At 42.9% G+C, this 23483-nt stretch overlaps 1 protein-coding gene across 4 annotated transcripts in view; it reads right to left on the bottom strand.

Moving 5' to 3' along the window:
* Nucleotides 1-23483, bottom strand: part of asic2 (acid-sensing (proton-gated) ion channel 2) — a 519192-nt gene that overhangs the window by 149256 nt on the left and 346453 nt on the right. Inside the window, exon 1 of one of the 4 annotated variants that reach the window (XM_074696174.1) lies at nucleotides 19828-22306. The exons of the other annotated variants lie outside the window; for them this stretch is intronic. Within the exon in view, the coding sequence (XP_074552275.1) occupies nucleotides 19828-20520 (693 nt within the window). The 5' untranslated portion in view covers nucleotides 20521-22306. Of the gene's footprint in view, nucleotides 1-19827; nucleotides 22307-23483 lie in introns of those variants that run through there. 4 annotated transcript variants of the gene reach the window in all.

Here is a 23483-nt window from a genome sequence, read left to right as displayed (position 1 = left end):
AAACAAATCTAAGCCGTCACATCAAGCGTTCTCCTGTAACTCTCATTTTTGATTTGTAAGATTTTATAGATATTTTATGACCTTTCCTAAAGGTGGAGCCTGCGGGATTTTCCCAAAAAATAGACTGTCAACTTTTACAGGAATAATCTGGCCCACTCTCCTATGGGCCTCTATACGTATGTGTCGGTGTCTGTGTTTGCCTTGACCCCTTCCCCTGCATATATGCTGATGTATATTGAGAGTAGGCATGTTACCTCAGCCAGTCACAAGTGACTTTGCATGTTGTCTAGCGAATGGAAGAAGCTATCCAGAGCAGCTACAATAGTGGGCGTAGCATGGTCTAAGAAGAACACAACCAAATCAAAAAGAAATGCTGAACAGAAAGGCTTTTTCATAAATAAGGGTGGAGCTTGGCTCGACTTCAACTAGCTTTCGGACACTTGGAGAGCTGGCTTTCTGCTAACCAGGTATGTGTCAATTACCTGTGATTAGCTTGTGCTAACCATGGACTGTGCATAGAGAGGACAGTGTGGCTCCACCCATTTACTATTGTAAAGTTTTGAAGCCAAAATTCCCCCGTCACGGGCGCCACCATTGGCAGCCATTGTGCAGCCAGAGTCTACGCAGTAGTGGTTATGAGGGAGAGAATCTAAGTGGAGCTGGGAGACCAAAATAATAATATTTTATTTCTTTTGAGAGTCTAATCTTTTCTTGACTCTTCCTCCAAACATATCCTACAAAGCCCTAAAAAAATACACAATAAGCTGTCAATCATCATTAAATGTGACGTAAAGCCTTGTAACTAATGAAAATTAAACTTTTCAGAGAAAATGGGACTAGAATACAAGGCCGCCAAATAACATTTTAATATATAAATCACCACAACAAATGGACGTGAGAAACATTTCCACGAGGTGTATTGTTTTTTTTTTTAAGTTTGACCTGGGGAGACAGATTTTTTGACCTATACTGCAGCCAGCCACCAGGGGGAGTTTTGTAACAACCTCACTTTGAGCCAAGCAAGATGACGTCCATTTTTTTTACAGTCTAACGTGCTAACTTATCAAGTCTGGTGCGTAGTTCTCCAGTCTCTCTTACATAGAAACGTGATGCTACAGGTGGTTGCTGGGCTGGTGAGTGTGGGAGTGGGTGTGCGCTGCTGCTGGCACTGACCCAAAGAGGAGGAGCCCAGTTTAAATGTTGTGTTTACTTAAAAGTAACAAAGATTCCTGCCGAAGTTTAGTTTAAGTAAGCTGAAAAAGACTAAGAATTGGAAATAAACATCCAACATAATCACCGCTTGGAGAGCAAAGAGGTGAAGACAACCTTCCTCAGGCTCAACACATTTTCATCACTTTCCTATTTACTCTGCAGCCACATATACCAACTGATATTCTGATTTCCACAAACTGACTGCATTAGAATAATACCAACACGCTGTGTTATTAATATCCCTCAGAGACTGAGACCAAACTGAATCATAAAAATATTCTCTCTTAGAAATTGGGCGAGGGGTAAAAGGCAGCCTCTCAGTAATTTAGTCTGTTTGGCGTTTTAAGGAAATCTTCTGAAGACGCGGCCACCCACATGTAAACAATGAGAATTATTCACATATTTTTTATATTTATATATGCCACAGCATGTGTCTGAGGAGGTAAAGCTAGATTAAAGTGTGCTGTCAAGTAGAGAGGATGAATTGCTGTGAATTGCTCCTGCCGTCTCCATTATTCATAAAGGTATTCGCGTCTGAAGGAGAGGCACAAACAAGGCAAGCGAGAGACATTCAGCTTGTTACATTATTGACGGATCCTCAGCTGCTCGCAGAGCTCCCTGGCTGTGATACAGCACAGGTTAAATCTGGCAAGCCGCTCTGTTCTTTACCTCTTGATGCCCACTTTTTTTTTTTTTTTTTCCTGGTTGTTTACCTTTTTGATTTACAAAACCACCTCCACTGACTTCCCCCCAAAACACGATGGACTCCCTTCAGTCTGCCTGCGGGGATGAAATATTTAAAGGTTTCTGAAATCCCAAGATGCTCTGAGCACAAAAGGCTCGAGTGACTCTCACCTAATGTGTGTTAACGCCATTAAACGCACTCTCGCAGATATCTCCGCCTCACAACGCCTAATGTATTGTATACTTCATTTCTCAAACTGGCAAGGCTACGGATCCTATTCTGAGCTACTGACACAGGCTGAGCTATGAAATATGGATTAAGTCAGCCTTCAACGGCATCCTCCCCAACATAACGGGTCAGGAAGGCTCATCGAGAATTCAACGCGAACTCTAGAGTCAGTTCAAGGCTTAGGGTTTATGTGGGAGCTGTGGATGTGAGCAGATGGGTATGTTGGTATCAAGTGGAAGCTACATGCTCACAAACAGACTGACAGAACAACACTGGGTTGATTTTTCCTTCAGAGTGTTGAAAGATTCAACTTTGGGTTTTGTTCTCATCTCTGCTGTTTCCTCACTCCCAAACAGAGTTGGGCAAAGTTCTTTAAAAGAGTAAATAGTTTTAGTTACTAGTTACTTTCCCAAAATGAAGAAAAGAATTACTCCTCCATAAATATTATTAGTTACTAGGAAAAGTAATTCTAGTTTTTTTTTTTCACAATAAAGACAAAGTGTGTTTTTTTTTTTTTTTTATGAATTTGAACATAAAATGTCTTAATTTGTTATTTATTAAAAAAACCTGCAAATATAAAAAATAATAATAATTGTCAAAAAGTTGCTAAAATTTCACAATAATTTTGAAATTTCAGCTATTTACAATTTTTTTAGCAATTTGAAAATTAAAAAAAATAAAATGTAAAAAAAATTGGAAATTTTAAAAAGTTGCAAAAATAGTAAAAAAAAACAAAATAATTTTACATTTCAAAAATTGGTGAATTTTAAACAATTTCAAAACTTGAAAAATTTCCTCAAAAAATTAAATATAAACAATTTTTAACTGTTTTAAACTTGATTTTGGCAAAAAAAAAAAAAAAAAAAAAAAATATATATATATATATATATATATATATATATATATATATATATATATATATATATATATATATATATATATATATATAGATTGGGGTCCCTTTTTTTTTTTTTTTGAAAAATCTTCAATATTGCAATAGAATTCAGATTTTTAGCAGGCTTTGCTTTGGGGCCCAATGTAACCATGTACATTCTTGCCTTCCATTTAAGTTGAAATACTGTTTTTTTTACTCCCAACTTGTAATTTCTCCAGATTAACCCCTTCTTTCTAAGTCTGGTGCTGTCACCTCTAATATCTCCAAGCGAAAACCAGTCGGCTACGTGTTCCTAACATTAAAAACTCAAAAAGCATCCACCCCTCTCCCTGGAGTTGGTTTGATCCAAAGACGCTGCAGGAGATCCTCTCTGACTGCAGGTTACACAGACGCACACAGGTAGCTGTGTGATAGTTGATGCTGTAAAGTTTACTTTAGCATCAGCTCTTTGTTAAAGACTTGTCAAAATGATTGTTCTCATCATTGTGTTTCTGTGGCTTTTCTCCACGTTTGATTTGCAGCTCCTCTCTGTGCCTGGCTGAGCGAGCCAGGTCGGATACATTGTAACGCACCTTATTCTACTGTTGGCAATGGTAACGTTGTTATAACTCCTGAAACAGGCATTCCTAACTCTGATAGTTTTAACGCTATCACACCTAACACTGCTCCCAACTCATTGGCATGGAGATGACATTTGATGTAAACCACAGGCTGGAGGACGCTGCACACACAGTCCTTCTCTCACAAATCTCCGAACCATTCATCAGCCAACAGAAGAGGGGATTAAGTGCTTGCTGAAAGGCACAGAGGCAGCTATAATTGAAGTGGGAAAACAGGTTATGGCTCGACTCTCACTTTGAGACTTCTAAACTCCACATTTGGAGTCGGAAAAGAAAACTAATAGAGGGTAAAGGGAATCTGTTTTCGACAGATAGCACCAGAAGCCGTTAAAGTTCTGCCAGCAGGCATATTTCCTGGGTGACATAGGAGCAGCGTTGCATGTGAGAATCTGATAAGAGCAGGAAAAATGAGATGAAATGGCTGCTCAGTTTTGCAGCACAGAGCTGAGGTAGCTGACACGGGCTCCATTAAGATCCACAAGTCTTTGATCAAATCAGGAGCTGTTGTAACGGATGTCAGCGATGCATATTAGGGATCAGCTTGGATAAGAGGTTTCTGCAAGGTGAGATTCAAACAGCATGGTTAATGTACTTAACACGGCTGAATTTGCAGTTTTTGCACAAGGTCTGGGCTTCCTGAGGCCGAGCTGCAGTTTGACTCTACATCCCCAGAGCTCCTGAAATCCTGCTGGACTTAAACCCGGGCTCCTCCGAGGGAAGGAAAGGATGAAGCCCTGGAAAAGGTCGAGAGCACGCAGACTGAAACGCTCAACACAAGCCCTTATATCCACAGCCGGCGGAAATACCTTGACAATCTTGAATTCAGAGAGTGGAAACTGAAGTCTGGAAAGTGTGTGGGATGTAATGAATTGGAAAGATGTTCTTGGCGCGTTTCCAATGTTGTGAGAAAATGGAATATAACCCTTTGCCAATGCCAAATGAAATCCTGTGTGCGTGACTCTCTCTGCTTTTGCAGCTCATGTCTCATGAAGAGCTTTCGACGGTGGAAAAATGGAAGAAAGGTGAAGTTAAGATCTGATCTCAGGTAAGGAGACAGTTTTCTGCAGAATCAAGCCTCAGCTTTGTCTTTGCACTCTCATACCACCCTATTTCAGTCTGTGTGTGTGTGTCTTTGCGTGTGTGTGTGATACTGATTGCTTTCCTGTCACATGATAAGGGACACCCATGGGGAAAGTCAGACAGGGCCAGAACTACACGCTGGTAGGAGCACATTAGTGTCAGTGCCACGTCTGCAGCTGATTGATCTGCTAAACAAGTCCTGTGGACACGGTCAGCTCTGCTCGATGGCCCCGCTCTGTGGCTCCAGCACCAAGACGTTGTTTACATGGAGGTGCTGGAGTCTCACACACAAACCGTCTGAGTTTGTCTCAACTGGGCTGCACTTCAGAGAAAGGTTACAATTTGAGGTACGCACTTCTGTAAAAGCTTGTCGGTATGAGCTGAATGACAGCTCTGATGATGGTTCTTGTCAAGGCTTGAGTTGGATTTAGTGCGAGTTATTTTTATCACCACTGTAACGTGGAGTGGCTGAAACAATATATAAGTGCCTTGAAGTTGTAGTTTCTTTAGAGTCACCAACTTACTCTGATTCTCACGTTGGTTTTATGAATGCAATATAAAAAACTGAAACCTTATCAACAGTTTTTGTCTTATTTTCAATAGAAAATGTCTTTTTAGACTTAATATGAGCTACATTCACCTGAACAGTCCAGAAAAATAGCTTGTTTTAAGTTATCTAAAGACAAAAATGAGGTCTGAACTAGAGCTGCATGATTATCGCAGTCGCAATAGCAATCGAAATGTCAGCACATGCATTTCAGATTTTTCTCCATGATAACCAAGCAAGTCTGTCGACTCATCATGACACAACTTTTTTTATTAAATTGCAAGCTCAATCGCAATCGCAATATTGTCCACCTAATCGCAAATCGCACCTTTTCCCCAAATCGTGCAGCACTAGTCTGAACTGCTTGAAACAAGCCAACATTTTTCTAGTTTTAAGGAAATTTTCTTGCAATTTTTTCTTGTTCTGAATAATAAATATCTTGAAACAAGTCATTTTTCTGGACTGGTCAGGTGGATGTGGCTCATATTAAGTCTATAAAGACATTTTCTACTGAAAATAAGACAAAAACTTTTGATAAGATTTCATTTTTTGCAGTGTGTGAACAAATCTGACCTGTTTTCAAGTCAAGTGGAAGACTGGGTTTGGTCTGCTCTATTTCTATTTCTTTGCGTCTATTCTAACCTGTTTATTCCACCTTACAGTTGGATTTTAAGAGCTAGAGCTACATGTCCTTCCACATTTAGCTAATTTGACATTAACTCGTTATGAAGCACAAATTAGCCATTACTTTTACCTTCAAACTACTCAACCCTACTCATTTTGGTGAAAAAGATGTAGTTGGCTTTATAGTCCACTCCATCCATCCACTTTCCACCGCTTATCCGGGTCTGGGTCGTGGGGGCAGCAGTGCCATCAGTGAAGACCAATGGCCCCTGTCTCCAGCCACTTCCACCAGCTCCTCTTGTCACAATCTCAGCCTCAGCCTCAGCCTCTGTCTCCAGCCTGCCTCTCCATTGCTGCAGCCTAATCAGCCCGAACTCCACTCATCTGTGCTCCTGCTCACACCTGCACCTCATCTGCTGCCATCAGGCCACCTATATAAACCCCAGCTCCACACACAGTCAGTGTCAGACTGTCTTTGCACTCACGCTGAGAACTTCAGACCTGTCTTTCGGACTGTTTACCTGTTGCCTACAAGTTTCGTCCCAGTTTTTGCCTGTTACACCTGACCCTCGGCCTGACTACATGGTATCGACTAAAGCTTCTGTTCGTCACTCACCCGTCTGCCTGAGTCCCCGGCTGTCGAACCTGCTTCTGTCTCTGACGCCGAGTTCTGCCTGTCCTGATTCGTGCTGGTCTACCTGGTAACTGATCCCTGCCTGTCTTCGACTCTGAGTATCGTCGGAATCCTACTCCGTGCTGGTCTGCCTGGTTACTGAACCTTCGCCGGCCTTCTACTACGAGAGCCCTACGAGAGCGCTCGTCTAGAGATCCGGTCGTCGCGGGTTCGATCCCTGCTCAAGCCGCAACTCCCTGCAATCAAAGTCTGTCTGTCTGTCCCAAATGTCTCCTGTGTGGCTCTACTGGAAAGACACTCACCCTTCATTCCAAAGTGTGCGGGTTCAAACCCCGCTCAGAACTGTGCCTTTTAACATCTGCCAATAAAGACTGTTCATTGTTTGTCACCAACTACTTGCTTCTGGGTCCTAAATACAAATGTGTCACCTCTGAGGAGATACCAAGGTGTTCCCAGGTTAGTTGAGAGATATAGTCGCTCCATCATGTCCTGGGTCTGCCTGGGGTCTCCTCCCAGTTGGACATGCCCGAAACACCTCCTGAGGGAGGCGTCCAGAAGGCATCCTTACCAAAAGCCCAAACCACCTCATCTGGCCCAACTCAATGCGAAAGAGCAGCAGATCTACTCCGAGCTTCTCCCTGATGTCTGAGCTAAGAACCCTTTCTCTAAGGCCGAGCCCAGGCACCCTGCGGAGGAAACTCATTTCAGCCGTTTGTATCTGTGATCCTATTCTTTCAGTCACTACCTACAGCTCACGGCCATGAGGGTCTGAACGTAGACTGACCGGTAAATCGAGAGCTTTGCCTTCTGGCTCAACTCTGTCTTCATCACTACAGACCGGTATTGCATCCACATCAGTACCGACACCGCCCCAATCTCTCTGCCAATCTCTCGCTTCATCTTCCCCTCACTAATTGACAATACCCTAAGATACTTGAACTTTTATAATCCACTCCCTCAGCAAAATTAAAACATTTTAGAATCTACTTCCTCACCCATGAGCCACTGACAGTGACATAATCACTCTCATACGACTAACGCCTCAAATACACTAGATATGTCTGCAGTCCGACCCTGCTCTGTTGCGTGTTAACTGCGTTTGTCAGCTCACACCAGCTGTGTGTTCAGTCCGACAAGCTGCCGAGGAGTTCACAACCTTCCAACTCATAAGCCTCTCTCTGTTCATGTTGGGCTGTAAAACCTCAAACCTGTTGACTCCTGGTCTGGATCCACTCATTATGTCCGGTTGTTGCTGTAGTCGAGCTATATATGAACTGGTTTTAACATGGTTTATTTTATTTTAAAGTCTCTGGTGGTTTTAGATAGTTTCCCATCACAACTTCCTGTTCCACTCGATCTTCTCTACGCTGAATTAATGCATCACAGCTCTGAGTCCGTCAGCAACAGTATGGCTGTGTATTACCTGTGACATGATGGAGCAGCCACACAGACACACTTGCAGACGGCTGACGGGTTTGCAGTAATTATTTTTGTCAAACACTGCAAAAAGGCATGAACTTCAGATTAGCATTATACTTAGCACATTTTTCCACAGTACTTAAACATAATAAATAAATGTCTCGCATATTACTTCTAATAAACAGAAAAATACCACCCAAATATTTGGGCCAAAAAATTATTTGTTTGAGAATTACAAGGTCCAGCGAATGCATCATCAGCAACAGACAATTAATCTATCAACTCTTCTGTGTTTCTCTGCTGGGAGGAGAACAAAGAGCTAACTGTTATTCTTTGGTTTTGTTACATCCAACAGTAACTGGTTTAAAGTGATTCAAGTGGACTTTTTCGTAGATGCTACAATACATTAGATAATAGGAATTACAGTGTGTACTGTCATTTAAGGGTGTCAGCAATCAGCAATTACTTCTGGTCAAATGCAATGAATGATGGTATTTATTGCTCACATAGTAAACATGCTCAGACACTACTTTTCAGAATGCATTGTGGGATACATTGGATATGACCGTGCTCACTCAGATTTCACTACAAAGCTTTTTTCTAGTGTTTATACTTTTGTGCTGTAGTTGTGAAAATCACATGACTGAAAATCCTTCCAAAAAGCATAACACAGTTTGTAAATCTACTCTGCACGTCACCAAAGCATTACTACTAATTTTCTGCCACAAACATTTGGTTTATTTTTCCCTCATTTTAAGATACTTTCCTAGTTCTTACAAAAGAAACCTCGTTTGGTTCCATAATGCATGCTGTCCCATTCACAATCTCTCCAATACTGTTAAAATATACAAAACAGAAGACAGATAAAAGATGGGTTATGGTGTTAAGTTGGTTCCAAGAAGAAAAGTGTGAATAACAGTGTGTGTAAAGCCCTGTATACTGAAAAAGCACCACAAAATGACACATTCATCCACCGTCTGATTCTCTTCCTCATATGACTGTGCAGGTTTGATGTAATCAAGTGGAGCTTTTTCTGCAGCACTCTCATGAGGTGTTACTAGTCCACAGGGGTCAGTACCTGGATTGGCAAGACGGGCACACAGCCACGGCTCAAAAACTGGTCCAACAGAGGAGCTATGGAGGCTCAAATTGGCCAAAAAACTGAGAATGCTGATTTTGAAAGAACAAGTGAAAAAAGATTGATTGCATTGTAGTTTCTTATATATGGGGTTTTGTGGAGCTATAGACCAGCCAAGGTGCCCATGCAGACTTCTGTAGACTGCTGAAAGCGCCCACAATGAGCATGTGAGCTCTGCAGCTGAACCACTGAGCAACGGATGGAGAAACACGAGGTCAATAGAGCATCTCTCGGCTGCTCTGATGACCGAATCTTGAAGAAACTGGAGCTTGAGTGACGTCCAGGACTCATCAGATCAGAATAGAAGCTCCTCTCTGTCTCGCAGCATACGCAGGAAGGTGTGCAGATAAATAGAGGCGATGACATTTCATGAGCTGAGTAAACAATCAGCTGTTTGTTTAATCAAGTCACAATCAAATCAGCTCATAACAGTACGTTTCTAACTGAATTAGCAAAGGTAATTAAAGCTATGAACTTTTTCCATGATGCTTTGGGCTGTGTGTTGTTTCCATGGTGAAAACATTATCTGCAGCAGGTTTGACAGTTTGACAATATGTGGTGCAATCGTTTGCAATCAGATTCACCGACTCTGCAATACAGCGAACGTTTGTGAAGACTTAAACATAAGTTGAGGTCGACTCTGTGTCGAGGAATTGTTGATGCAACTGCAGGGAAACCTTTAGATTAAGATGGTGTAAATGTTTGTTTGTTGTAATAAAGCAGCGTCTTATTGTGTGTGTGTGTGTGTGCGTGTGTGTTGCCATTTACATACTTGCCCTTGTGCACCAACACATAAATACAACGCAGAGACAGAGCAGTGGGTGGGTGTTTTCCACCCGGAAGGTTCTGAGATATAGATTTGAATCGTGGGCGAATAGAAGATGCATATCTTAAGGACCAAACATATATATATGTGTGTGTGTGTTTGTGTGTGTGTGTGTGTGTGTGTGTGCAGGAGGAGATGAGGAGAGAGGAAACTCAGTGAATGATGAGGCGTAAGGTCAAAAGAGCCACACACACTCGCTTTTCAAACGCTGCAATCACAGGCCCTGTCATCTGTCATCACGTTTCTCATTGTCTACACACACAGGAAGATTTTTCTCTGACACACACACACATGTGGAAACATACACACATAAACATGAGGCTTTAATTTCAGCATGCACCTCATGAGGTGTTTGGAAACAGCTCCAGCTCGTCTCATACTCAGGAGACGGCGGCATCTATTAGCTTTATTTTTCAAACGCTAACCTTTTACAAGTCTTGCGTTTCATGCATCGGCGTGACCTTATGAATACTAATCATTTTTAATCTTTCCATCTGTATTCAAGGCTTGCATTGCACACAGAGATTACACTGACTCTGCTTTGGCCTATGGCTTGCTCTTAAACAGCATCGAGAGGCTGTTGCACATCATTGACCAGCGCCGAGCTTTCGTGGCCATTTATATGGAGAAACAGCGCTGTTATGGTTTCTAATACAGGCTGGAAGTTGGAGCTCATGAAAGCACTCGAGCCATTTGTCCTGAAGAGGGAAATTGGATTATGGGTGCAGAGCACGGCGTGCGCAGGGCCACCTGTGTTAATGAGATTTCTGCAGCTTACACCTGACTCCCACTTTTGTTTATTTCACAGCAGATCAATAGCTTATGGTCTTGCTGTACAGAATCCCCCTGAAAAGGTCAATGACAAACGAGAGGAGAAGAGACCCGCATTAATACCAGGATGTGCTTAAAACTCACTCAGCTGGCCCTTCAGGCTCAGCGGTGATTGACCAGGCTTTGTGGAGGGGCTTCTCGTTAATAAGCCTTTGTCTTTCTCTTGATTGCGTTTATATGGTTGATGTGGAACCTCAGAGAGAGGATGTCAACAGGCGGAGCGTGCTTTACTTTACCCAAGGCGCTGACAATAATACTGCGAGTAATTAGCCCTGCAGAAGAGATATAAAAGGTGTTGCTAAGAATATGGTAGAAGAGTGACTCTATAATTAGGGGTACATTTCATGTCCATGGGATATACTTATGAAGTGTACTAAATATCAACTTCAAGCAATGACAAATTTTAGAGTGGGTCACTTGGGTGATACTTTACATTTATTTAATGCAGAAAGTAAACGGGTTCCATAATTTATTTAGCTAAAAAAGTACAAATCATGTGGTAGAATTTGCAGTTTTTGTGCTTTCCGACTTTAAAATTAACACTGGAACACATGATTGTGAATATTATTTTCAGTGTTATTTGTTTAAAATAATCATCAAAACACGACAAAGGTGTTACATATTTCGATAATTTATATGGATAAAATAATTCATTTTACGCGTGTCCGAGAAATTAGCGTCAACCGTGTTACCCATTAAAAAACCCTATGAATCAACAATGGGTTTCTCCAAAGTCACATGACTTAAATCAATTGTATTCCCATCCTTTTTGGTGGGAGCCATAAAGAATGTTTTGCATATTTTAACTCCTCCACATCAATATTTCATCAAAATGATTGGTTATTTCCCAAACCGCCTGCAACACACTACATGGAATGGAGTATGTAGTAGGCACTACATACTACCTACTGCTTTTGCATGTAGTGTGTCGTATGACTGTTCTGTTGGGTCTGATTTATCATTTACTACTCTGGTTTTCAGTTTTAGAAGCGAAATACAGATGATGTTTTTTTTTTTTTTTTTTACTTTATTGTAAATGTACAAAACAATCTATTGGCAGATCTCAGCATTTTAGTTATTTTAATTTTTTTAATTTTTTTTATTTTATTTTATTTTTTATTTTATTTTATTTTTATTTTGACCATTACATAGCGGAATCATCATACTTAATTTCTAATCTCACACCAAAAGTTTTATCGTCTACTGAAAATAAATCTGAAAGGGATTTTCAGTTTTTACAGCTGATGGAAAAAAAAACACTTCTATGTACTCCACCTATGGTTTAAAAAGGTGAACTGACAAGATTTACTGATGTTTCTTTGCATCACTTCACTTCTATCTCACAGACCATCTAATGTTAGTGTTGTTGTATTGTAGTTGTAATGCCGACTCATTCCAGTAATGGAGGGATGGCGGTACTTCACCAAAATCTGCCACCCGCATTGACAAACAGCATTAGCGTTGTGCATTGTGGGAAACAGTACGCCAGGTAGACTGGTCTGTTGCATGTTGAGAAATTTTCTTGGATCAGTAGGACATCTGGGGATTTTTAGCATACTGCAGATTTTGCAAGTTTTTGCATACTGACTACTATAGACTGAATTTCAGCCAAAATAGTAGGCACTGCTAGTGTAGTAGGTGGTTTGGAAAACAGCCATTGTCTGTACATGGTGCGGTTTAACTGATCGTCAACCTCTGTTACTAACATTTTCTGGTGTTTTCACAAAAGATGAAAAAAAAAAAAAAAACTTTGAAGAAAATGCACAGAAATATGAGGTGATGGAGGTCAGGTGGTGCCATGTTCAAGGTCTGCCGTTAGCACAAGGGCCAAAAAATTGAGAAAATGTCAACTGTATTACATGTGATTTTTGCACCATAATTTCTTTACAATTTGTCTAAACTGTGATAAATGATGAGGGACATTTCTAGGGAACTTCGTCTGACACAGAAATGTTGAATAACTCTAAATTCAGTATTATATGGGTTTTTGTTGGAAAAATAGTGGCAACTTTGTCTATAACACAGTTGACAAAACTATGCTCCAATTTTTTTTTGTTACTTAAATATTCTAAAAATTCATTAAAGCTTACCAATTGATAAATTAAGTACATTCAAGTTGTTTCATTTGCTCTCAAATAGAATATGAAACAAACTTTTTCATATACCTGAAATGTTCCCCTAATTATAGAATCACTCAACAAGATAGGAACCTCCACTTGCTGAACAATGCAAATGTATGTGCATGTATTTCTGTATGCCCTGAAACATGTTCCATAAACACATCCTGTGGAGCCCAGAGTGGCCCCTAATAATCCTCTAACCTTTGCAGAATCACATTACTAAGCTTCTCTTTGCTGCTCGGCGAAAGGCCGCCTGTCAGCGTGGAAAGATGAGACTGAGTGACACCGCGGCGCAGGTACAGCCAACATCGCTCCGTCTGACGATAACCCAGTGTCAACACGGGGCTGTTTAATTTGTCATGTGCGGGAAGAAAAGATAAAACCCGAGAAGAAAAGGGGAAATTAAAAACCCCACTGACACATCTGCACAAAGAATTAAGAGAATAATTATCGGAACATTTATATTCTGAACCCAGCTCTTGTGGAAACTTATTAAACTTTCTTTTATCAATTTTTTTTAGCTGAATGTCAAACTATTAAGAAAAAACAACCTGCACACGCTTTAACACATATAAAGAGATTTCCAGGCAGCAGAAAAACAGGCTGCAGACACAGCAGGAATATTTAACCGCCTCATAAGTTGATGCGACAAGCTCCTCCAGTTGCATATTTATGCACGCGGTGAGCACAGAGCGGTGAAACGCTTTCATTTGAAGTCACGATTCTGGCCACTTTATGAATAGTCGTCGTGTATTTACTCCTGTCCTGAGGGGAGTCTGGTCTATACAGCTGAAGACTGAAGAAGAAGATTTAGCAAAGACACTTAAAGCTTCAAACGGCTGCTTTTTCAACTTAATCCTGCTCCTACAAGCGACTTCCTCGTGTGATGAATCGGTGCTATAGAAAATGATTACAGCAGCTTAAATAAAACAGAGGAGAAATCATTAATAACACAAAGTCTGACAAGCCGTATTGCCCCCAAATAATTCATAATTCTCAAACACGTGTGAGCATGGCGCAGGGTTACCGTGGCTCTGTTTTTATGAGATTTCTCCTGAGATGAAGTTGATACATTACAGCGGCCAGGCGGAGGTTCACCTCCTTTTTTTCCTCCCTGCCTGGAGTGTGATTAGGCAGCGCTCTCCAACTCAGAGCTCTGTTTAATTTGTCATCACAGGCACAGTTATCTAGTCCTCTGTGGGGCTTGGGGTTGGTGGAGATGTGTATCCACTGAAAGAGGCTTAGCTAGCTGGAGAATGATAAGGTATCACTTATTTTTTATTGTGGATGGTTGAAACGGTGTGCTTGGCCTTTAGCGGATTACTCCAGGTCTGTGATACCTTGTTGCTAAATTTGGCCGAGCCGCAGGGAAGCTGGGAAAGTGTATCAGTATCGGAGATGCTGGAGCAAAATGGACCACAATAAAGTACAGCAAGCAGCTAAAAGATTTATTGATTAGCCCGCCTGCTACTAGTTCCCATTTGGTATGATACATTAGAGGCAAGACATGAGATCCTACGGCTGCTGCAAGAGGTTAGCCAGAGTTATGGCACACATACATATTCCCGCCTAGAAGTTTTCCCTCGCTCTTCACCTCTGGTTTTACCTTTCTGCTCCCTTCTTAGCAAACCACCCGCTGCTCTGCACTTCAAAGCGTCCTCTGTACTCTTAAGCCTGTAATACCCAGCCTCCATTACTATTGGATTTCGCACACATTCTGCAAGACAATCAGGGCGCAGGTACACAGATCTGTTCACAAGCAACAGACGGGATGTACGGTGTTTGTGTACTTGCAGGTTTGCGTGCGTGTGATCCCCATTCCCAGGTTTAATCTGGTTGCAGCATCCTTTTTGGTCTCAGAATGACAGTGCTCTAAATGCAGTGATAATGAATAGGCCTCGGGGAGTCTTTGCTGACTCGCAGCAGCCGGCTAATGAGATTAGCAAACTCACTGAGGGCCCGTTAACGGCATCAGACCCCCTTTGAGGGAGAGTGAGATGAGGAAGGAGCAAGGCAGGGGAATCTTTGTGGCTATCTGCAAAGTGAAACCGTGATTATATCCAACACACTGTGCTTAATTTGGGGTAGAGGAGTGCAGTGGTGGCGCAAATCGAGCAGGCATTGAACTGACCCGCAAGTAAACAACAAACAACATTTAAAATGAGACCGGATCAGGTGCTGAGGATCTGGCTTTAGAAAAAAGACCTACTGAGGAATAACATCTGAAGTAAACCTTTCCCATTAAAACCTGCCTTGGACCATTTGGCTTGAATTCAAATTCAGAGACCCATGAAAAATAATGCATAGGGATTAGGGATGGAACGATCTATGAAAAGAATCCGAACTGTTTGATTTCCCTCACTTTGTTCAGTTTGTATTTGTCTTTTTTCTTCGTTTTACAACTTAGTTTGGAGCAAGTATGTTGCTCCAATCATAGGTATGCGCAACTGGAAAGTACAGCAGGATACAGTGGGGGAGTGTGTGTGTGTTGTTTACATGACGGGCAGAGAAGACAGAGTTAGAGGGTGTACCTGTGGCGCTGTGTCGTTCTGCTCTTACATAGCACTTTAGATTCAGTGTGAGCTCTGATGATGGCGGTAAGAAAGTGGAGGATAAAACCGCGACTGGGTGTTGCCTACTAAGAGACTTTGTTGCCAAGTGTAGTAATTTTTCAGACCCCTCTGGTGAGTTTTTTTTTAAAGGCCTCACATTCTGCTCCTTTCCTGCAGTTTAATATTGATCATTGATGTCTTCATGAAATGGTAGCACAGCAGCATTGTTTCCAGGCTCTCATAGCCCCTCTGTTCAGAACGCTCTGATTTAGTGGGCGTGACCTTCATATGTAAATGAGCCATCGCTGATACCGCCCCGCTCTTCCACGTCAGTGAGAGCGGCGCCACGAGCTCCGAGTGCACAATGTTTAGAAAACAGCAAAGCTTGTTTGCCGTAACATTATAAGCTAAAACAACAGGCTAACTGCAGCTAAAGTTAGCATCCTGAAGCTAACACAGAGACAGGGGGGACACTGAGGAAAAGCTCTTCCATCTGCTCCACAGCACACAGCATTTAAAATACTCACATTTCCAGGGTCCCAGGTTTGTTGGAGGATGGTTGGTAATGCGCCTGGATTCAGGACCAGTCTATTCGCTAGCCCTCTGTTGTACTGTCCGAAGTTGGAAAAGCAGTCGGCCGTGAAGTGACTAGCGCACACATGCAAAGTTTTACTGAGTGTAGCTGGAACATTTCCTTGATAAATGAACTCTAGCCACTTAGTCTTGTCTTCTTCTGAGATGGGAAGCTTGTGCATGGAACTATGTGGCCGTCTACAGCCAAAAACAGAGCAGTGATGGCTCTTCAACTTCTCTCCAGCAGCGGGGAGGGGAGTGGGCAGGGAGGGGGTTCAGGGGTATCTTCTCCTGTGGACCAATCAGGTCAGACTTGCTCCTGATTGGTCAAAAAAGGGAATCACTGACATCGGCAAACCCCCAAATCCAAACAGCTCGTTTTAGGTCAGGATTTTACATTCACAAGCACTACTAAGTACTGGTTTTGTCATTAAATATCACATTCTTCGACAACTTCAGTCATCCTTAGCAGCTTGAAGCATTCCTACTGCACTCACATCTGTATCAATACACAGTACAGCCCTTACACGCTGCCTCCTACATGTCCCATACTACAAACCTGAGCTGTAAACACCACGTTAGAAAAGCAGACACATTAACGTACCTCCATAACCACGCCATGCTTGTTTGACATCTGAATTCCACTCATACCACTCTCTAAAACTATTATGCATGCTGTTGCCTCAAAATATTGTTAATTCATCCTGACGTGAGTGACTGGCTCTGATTACGCTCTTCATTTCGCATGGCAGGAGGTTAATGCACCTTGTCTTGTTTCTGACAGGCAAAAAACAATGAGCCTGAAAACATCAGTATCAGCATCAGCAGAGCGGGAGAGACTCGTGAAAATCATTCATTGTGATTGAATCATGGGATGAAATCATAATAACTACTGACCATGGACTCACAGAGAAATAAATAAACCACTTAATACTCTGGATTGAGTGTGATGAAGGGACCACTCATAAGCTTGTTTCAGTCGCTGCTTTTTCAGCTTTGTAATCAAGTCCAAGTGGCAATCAAGAGATTGTGTTTTCAGCTTTGGAGAATGCCCTTATTAATGTCTCTGACATTTAAGAGCTTGTTAGGAAAACCTCAATTTGAAACAAAAAAGGAAGCCAGTGAAGTATTTTTATTTTGTGCTCTTTGATGTTATAAATAAAAGAAAAGAACATTTTAGACAATGTAGTGTTTTAATGTTTTTAGTGCTATAATTTCCAATGCTGGGTCATTAAAATAGATCAGCTTGTTCTGGTTGCATCCAATGAGTGGAATATACCTGATGCATCTATACGGTCTGACTCTCATCTGTCAAATCACACCAGCTGCATGAATTAATGGTTCATGTTGGGCTGTAAAACCTCAACCCAGTTGGCTCCTGGTCTGGCTCCGCTCATTAGGTCGGTTTGTTGTTGTAGTCAAGATAAATACCATGTAGTTCGATCACGGTTTCTTTTATTTATGAAAGTCACTGGCTCTTATAGGGTGGTTTTAGTGCACGACTTCCTGTTGCAATTATGGACTATGTAAATCATGGACCTAGCCTCTGCGATGTCACTCGTCTTTCCCTGAAACCGTGGAATGACGCCAATCCCCAGGCACAGCCACATTTGCAATGACCCCAGCTGTGAGTTTCCTTTCGAACAGCGACAGGGTACCTGACGGTCACGTGACCTTCACTGATTGGACAATCAAACAATCCTAATAACTTCTAAATTGCCAAGTTCGAAAAAAATGTACTCATTGTACTCAGGGTTTAAGACCCAAGCTGTTTATCAAACCAGGCTGTAAGTATGCTTTCTAATGCCGTAAAAGTCTGTTTTATGTCTGGATGTGTACGTGACATCCGGTCTTTCAGCAGCCAGCCTCAAGTGCATTCTCGATGAACAGCGACTTTTAGCACTTCCGCATATGCTTCATTTTTACTAACCGGATGTTGCCCCTTGGTCTCAATCTGCCTATCAGTAAATTGATGTGTCCCAGGTCTGGCCCAATGCAAAAACAGGACGGTTGTGTATCTGCTGCAACCTGCCGGAGCAGGGAAGCAGCTGGCCTGCAATGAAGTGAATCCAGTGTGGTTTAACACCTTGACTTGAATGGAAGCCTATCTAATTCAGTGCTGTGATGGAAAGGAGCCAGAGTTGACACATATCTGGGCTGTAAGTGGTGTTTAGATGACAGGAAGTAGGTATTAACCACAGGTAAGATGAGCAAACTGACCCCGAGCAAAAAAAAAAGTGCAGTTTCATAATTGTCCACTTAAGGTTGGTTCCAAAAACAATGAATCCCTTTACACACCCTTTGGGTAAAAACCTCAAACCTATTGACTCCTGGTCTGGCTCCACTCCACTTATGTTGGTTTGTTGCTGTGGTCAAGATAAATACCATCTGGTTTGGACAAAGTTTTATTTTAAAAAATCACTGGCTCTTTTCAGGTAGTTTCCATGCACCGCTTCCTGTCTAAAATTGCCCTGCACTGAATTGATGTGAAACAGGTCTGGTACACTGCAAAAATATCAAGTGTATCTGCTGCAACCTGCCGGAGCAGGGAAGCAGCCAGACTGCAACGTAGTGGATCAAGTGTGAGTTGACTTACTGACTTAAAAACCATCTGATCTGGTGCCATAATGGAGAGGAGTTCTGTTAAGATGACGGGAAGTACATCATCAGAGAGGAAGAGCAAACTGACCCCAAGACACTTTCCAATTATAAAGGCAACAAAATAGGAACTCAGAAATTAATAAAGTGTCAAAAGTGCAAAATAAAAAGTGCAGTTGTTCAATCATCCACTTGGGCTTGGCTCCAAAAACCAAAAACATCTGAAACTGTACCGTGCAATGCCCAATGTTATGCTAATAGCAGCAAATGTAGTTTTAACCTGCTAGTCTTAAACAGATATAAGGATTAGCATCAGTGCTTTAGCGCTTCTTGATGATTAATGTCACTCTCAGGAAGGTTTACAAGTCATGTTTATGTGTGCTGTTTTGCTACCCAGCAACCAATGCTAGTATGCTAGTATGTAAAGGGTTAAAAAGTCTGAGAATAACAAATTGAAAAATTCCAGGCCCATGAAAATGACTTTCAAGCACGGGAAGAGAGGGCAGCAAAATGTACAGTAGCAAATCACTCGGATCAAAAGAGTGAAAAACCAACCAACCCACACAACCTTTGCAACACAGGTATTCATCTGCCATTTCTCATTTCTTTTTCACTCAGCCTCCGACTCTGAGGCCACTGAAAGAACATCAAAAAGAACAGAAGTGAAATGACAAAAGAAGAAAAGTTAAAAAAAAAAACTGTTCAAGCATTACCGCAGAGAAAACATCTGCCATGGTTCAAACGAGCCAAGGGAGCGTAAAAGAAGAGGGGGTGAACAAATCCCCACTCCCACAGCCACCCACACAGAAATGAAGACAGACATGTGAGTGATCAGACACAGAGGCAGCAAACTTCTCAGGGGGCCGCACAGCGATGTGAGGAGAAACTTTTTCATACCCAAGCTCATACATAACCCATTCCACCTGAACACTGCTGCTACCAATGAACATTTTCATGCTTTCATTCCTTAATGAATTTCTTGACCCAGCATTAATTTTTGTACATCGCGTTTCTAGCAGAGAATTCAATTAACAAGGTGGTTTAATTATCTTGTGCAGCAGCCCATTAGCTAAAGCAGGAAACTGTGCGACAGGAAGTTCCTGCAGCTAGGATGCTATTTAATGCAAGGTTGTGTGTGCTGTGCATGGCGTATGCAACCATTACTTTGCAGTTAATGTAAAATTATAAAAAGAAAGACAACGTCTACAACAAACGACTCAAAAACAGCACAGAAGTTGGACTTACAGACGAGAAGTTGTGAGCCCCGCATGGTTCTCCTCTGTACTTGCAGGAGAGCAGCATGTCGTCCAGCTGGTGGCTCAGTCTATCCATAAACTCCAGGCTGGTCCCCTCAAAGTTTCTGGGAGGCAGAAAGAGTCTGAAGTCCGACAGCTTCCTGAACCAGGCCTGACGGTCCTCTTGTAGCAAGTCAAAAACCAGAGGCGTCACTGTCCGGTTGGCTAGCAGCAGGCCCAGCCAGTGGCCCGCGAAGTACAGGTCGCTCTTGGTGAGCTTGTAAAGGCGGATGGGATTGTTGTTGCAGATTGTGACTGCGGGAAAAGGGAGTTCTTTGGCCCACTCAGTGTGGACCCGTGTGTATGTGGGGAAGGAAAGCCAGTGGAGTAAGCGGTTTGACGACCAGGATAAAAGCAGCCCCAGGGAGGTGCAGAGGGCCAGTAGCCAGAAAGCCCTGCGGCCCACAGAGCCACCAGGGACGCACACATGCCTCAGGCCGTGCAGGCGCGTCCTTGACAGAAGAGTTGAAGTGACCCGAGCGAGAGTTTGCTTAGCAGCATGCCGCTGACGACCCCTCCTGATCATTGCCGGGGATCCCCGCCGGAGACAGCGCCCCTCCAGGGCCATAGCTGCCCACAGCGCTCCTAAAGCCGCGGGAAAGGCTTCATTTCCCAGCCAGGCCTTAGGGGCTGGGGCCCACATGTAGCTCCAGGATAAATCCACTACTGTAATCCACACCTGGATATGTGCCTGGCCTCACAAATATTGACAACCCATGCACACGCTCCAAACACCCTGGAACAAATCTGCGTGTTGTGGAGTTGTCTCTTCCTGGCGGAGCAGCTCTCTGATGGACTCAGCAGCAGCTACTTGTTGGTCATCTCTTCCTGGTCCTTTGACCTGAGAGGCGTCCGATCATCCAACTCAGTAGGGGATGAAGAAGGAAAAAATAAATCAGCTAGGCAAATGTGCTCCAAGCAAGGTGGCTTCTACATGAGTGACTCCAGCATCGACTGCAGTTAGTGTGACAGTGAACAAGACAGGATGAGACAGAGAGAAGCGAAGGCAAAAGGAGGAGGGAGGGGCAGGGAGAAGGAGAGAGGAGGATGGAATACAAAATACCAAGGGCTAAGCAGAGAGAACAAAAAAGAACACAAATGAAGGAGGAGAAGGTAATTAAAATAATGAGACGACAGCGGAGGGAATTGGTTGGTGTGGTGCGGTTGGTTGCCTTGTTCCAGCACTGTGGTTTCTCCTCTTCTGAGTTACGTGTGTGTGTGTGTTTTCTTGGCTTCACTGGCTTGCAGAGGCATTCAGCAGCCAGAGGCAGCAATCAGTTTCTTGTCACTATTAAGTACAAGCTTTAATTGAATTTACAAAAAGTCCCTCATGCTTATTTGTTCTCCGTCCTCCTCCTCCTACACGGTTGCACTTTTGATGCTTTTACTTTCTGGTGATGTCACGGCTCCTTTCCTCGTCTCTCCTCACACACTTGGCTCTCACCAGTGTCATCGAGTCCTGCGGGTAACCACGGGGTAGCTTCATATTGTAGCGAACCTGCTCCTCAAACATGCTACAGCAGACTCTCACATGGTGAAGGAGGCACTCATGCAAAGTCAGGGACACACACTCACAGCGGTTTCCTGTGGGGAAACCAAACCACAGATAATCTTTTCTGTCACACTCTGATCTCAGCATCGCTCCCTCCTTGCTCCTGCCACTGTTATCATCTCTTCTGGGTCCTTTTCTCCCTAGTTTTTTTCTCCCCCTCTGAAAGGAGATGGCATCTCTAATCTCAATATTCCCCTCATGTCTCTGCTCCTCCTTCTAAAAATACTCTCCCCAAATCAAATCCATCAACTTGCCCTCATGCTCCTCCTCCTCCTCTTCGTTCTTGTGTCAGTCAAGCCCCCGTAAGCGCGACCTCCTGTCAGGCTGCCTCTCCTCCTCCTCTTCTTCTTCTTTTCCACTTTAAGCACGCACTCCTTCACTCCGCTCCCTCGTCAGGGACGGCTTCTTTCGGCGCTTTCTTCCCTCTGTGTCCTTGTCAGCTGCATCCAGTGTGCTCCTTCTCTCCCCCTGCTCCGAATGACTTCTCTCCCCTAAGTGATCTCTTGCCGCTTTTCTCCCCCTCCTCCCCGCTCTCGCAGTCTCTCGCGTTTGGCTCCTCTGTTGAGCTCCGGTTTTCAAGCGGCTCGTCCTCCCCGTCGCACCTCCTCCTCCTCCTCCTCCTCCTGCGCCACAGCTCTGTCCGTGCAGCCGGTGAGCCCGTCACTGACGAGAGCGCCTGTGTCTCTCTGAGCTAACTCGTGCTGTCCTTCGCCCCCCTCTGTTTGTCTGCCGCCGCTGCTGTGCCGCGCGGCTCCAGTGCAGTGTGAGACTGCTGCGCGCACCGATGTGGAGGTTTGTGTGGAGCCGAGAAAAACAGACGGAGCTCACTCTCCTCTCTTCTCCTCTCCTCTCTCAGCTGCAGAGTCAGATCTGTTTGAAAATCATTTGCCAGCCCACTGTCTGTGAATCTACGTGGACGGAGACCAAAAATGTAAACAACATCAACTCATGCAACAAATGCCTCAAAGAATTTCCAATTTGTTACTTTGAGTCTAATGGATTATAAAACTCAAACAAAATTTGCACAAATACCACTTTAATATCATCTGACTTTCTCCCATGTTCCTTTATTTATCAAACAGGAGGCGGGGCTTGTGGTTGCAACAGCAGCCAGTCACTAGGGGGAGCTCTCACAGTTTTAGCTTCACTTCCTGGGAGCTGTTGTTCTGTGTGTGGTTTCATACAGCCAATGTGTTAATCTAAATGGCTTTAGCTCAGTATTCAAAGTTAGGACGTCAGTGTACAGAGCTGACTAATCTACTGAGGTCTGTAGCTCTCAAAACCAAAGAGGCACGAGGATTAAAACTGGTACAAAAAAACATAAAGCGTCCAAACTTCATCTAATGCTTACACAGATGCTTGTAGATCTTAGCTTGTTTCTTTGTTGTGCTGTGGTAGACAATGTTTGTTGTTTTGGTGTCCCTCATAGGGACAGATATAACTGTAAGACAGTATAAAATGTAGCTAAATGTAAATAAATGTGATTTAAAATTAATGGAATGCTTCAAAACTGCACCCTCTGAAAAAGACTTTGCAGTGCAGGCGATTTCTTTAGCCACAATAGGCTAGCTTTGTTGCGTTGTTGTTGTTGGTTGTGGCTTTCTCGAACACATCCTGCTGTGATTTGCAGTTTTGCCTCACTTTGGTGTACTTAGCTCGATGTTTGGTGATAAAATGTAGACGTAGCTTGTTTTATTTCTCAATTCCACTAGTTCGGAAAATGGCACTGATGTAAAAACACTGCCATCTAGAGGCAGGATGCCTTCACTTATGGTGCGTTCCATTTGTATTCGGAACGCCTAACTGGAACGCCCGCCTGGTCGGCATTTTTGACTGGGAAGTCAGGGCAGCCACACCACCCCAGAGTTCCCAGTAGGAAATTTCAACTTCAGGGGTAAACAGTAATTTAACTCCATTTATATTCTGTTTTTTTTTTTTTAGAATTTCTGACTAGTGTTAGTCGCAATAAATCAGTTGTATACATCTTATCATTCATTATTTCTATGAGGAAACTCTTCTGTTATGGCAAGTTTTGGTGACTTTTGTTTTTTTGA

The sequence above is a fragment of the Halichoeres trimaculatus genome, unplaced genomic scaffold, assembly GCF_033239565.1.
Source record: "Halichoeres trimaculatus isolate MK-OKI-2021-1 unplaced genomic scaffold, fHalTri1.1 fHalTri1_scaffold_20, whole genome shotgun sequence".
NCBI lineage: Eukaryota > Metazoa > Chordata > Actinopteri > Labriformes > Labridae > Halichoeres > Halichoeres trimaculatus.
Note: the sequence above shows the minus strand (reverse complement) of the source record. Positions and strands in the feature narration are given on the sequence as shown.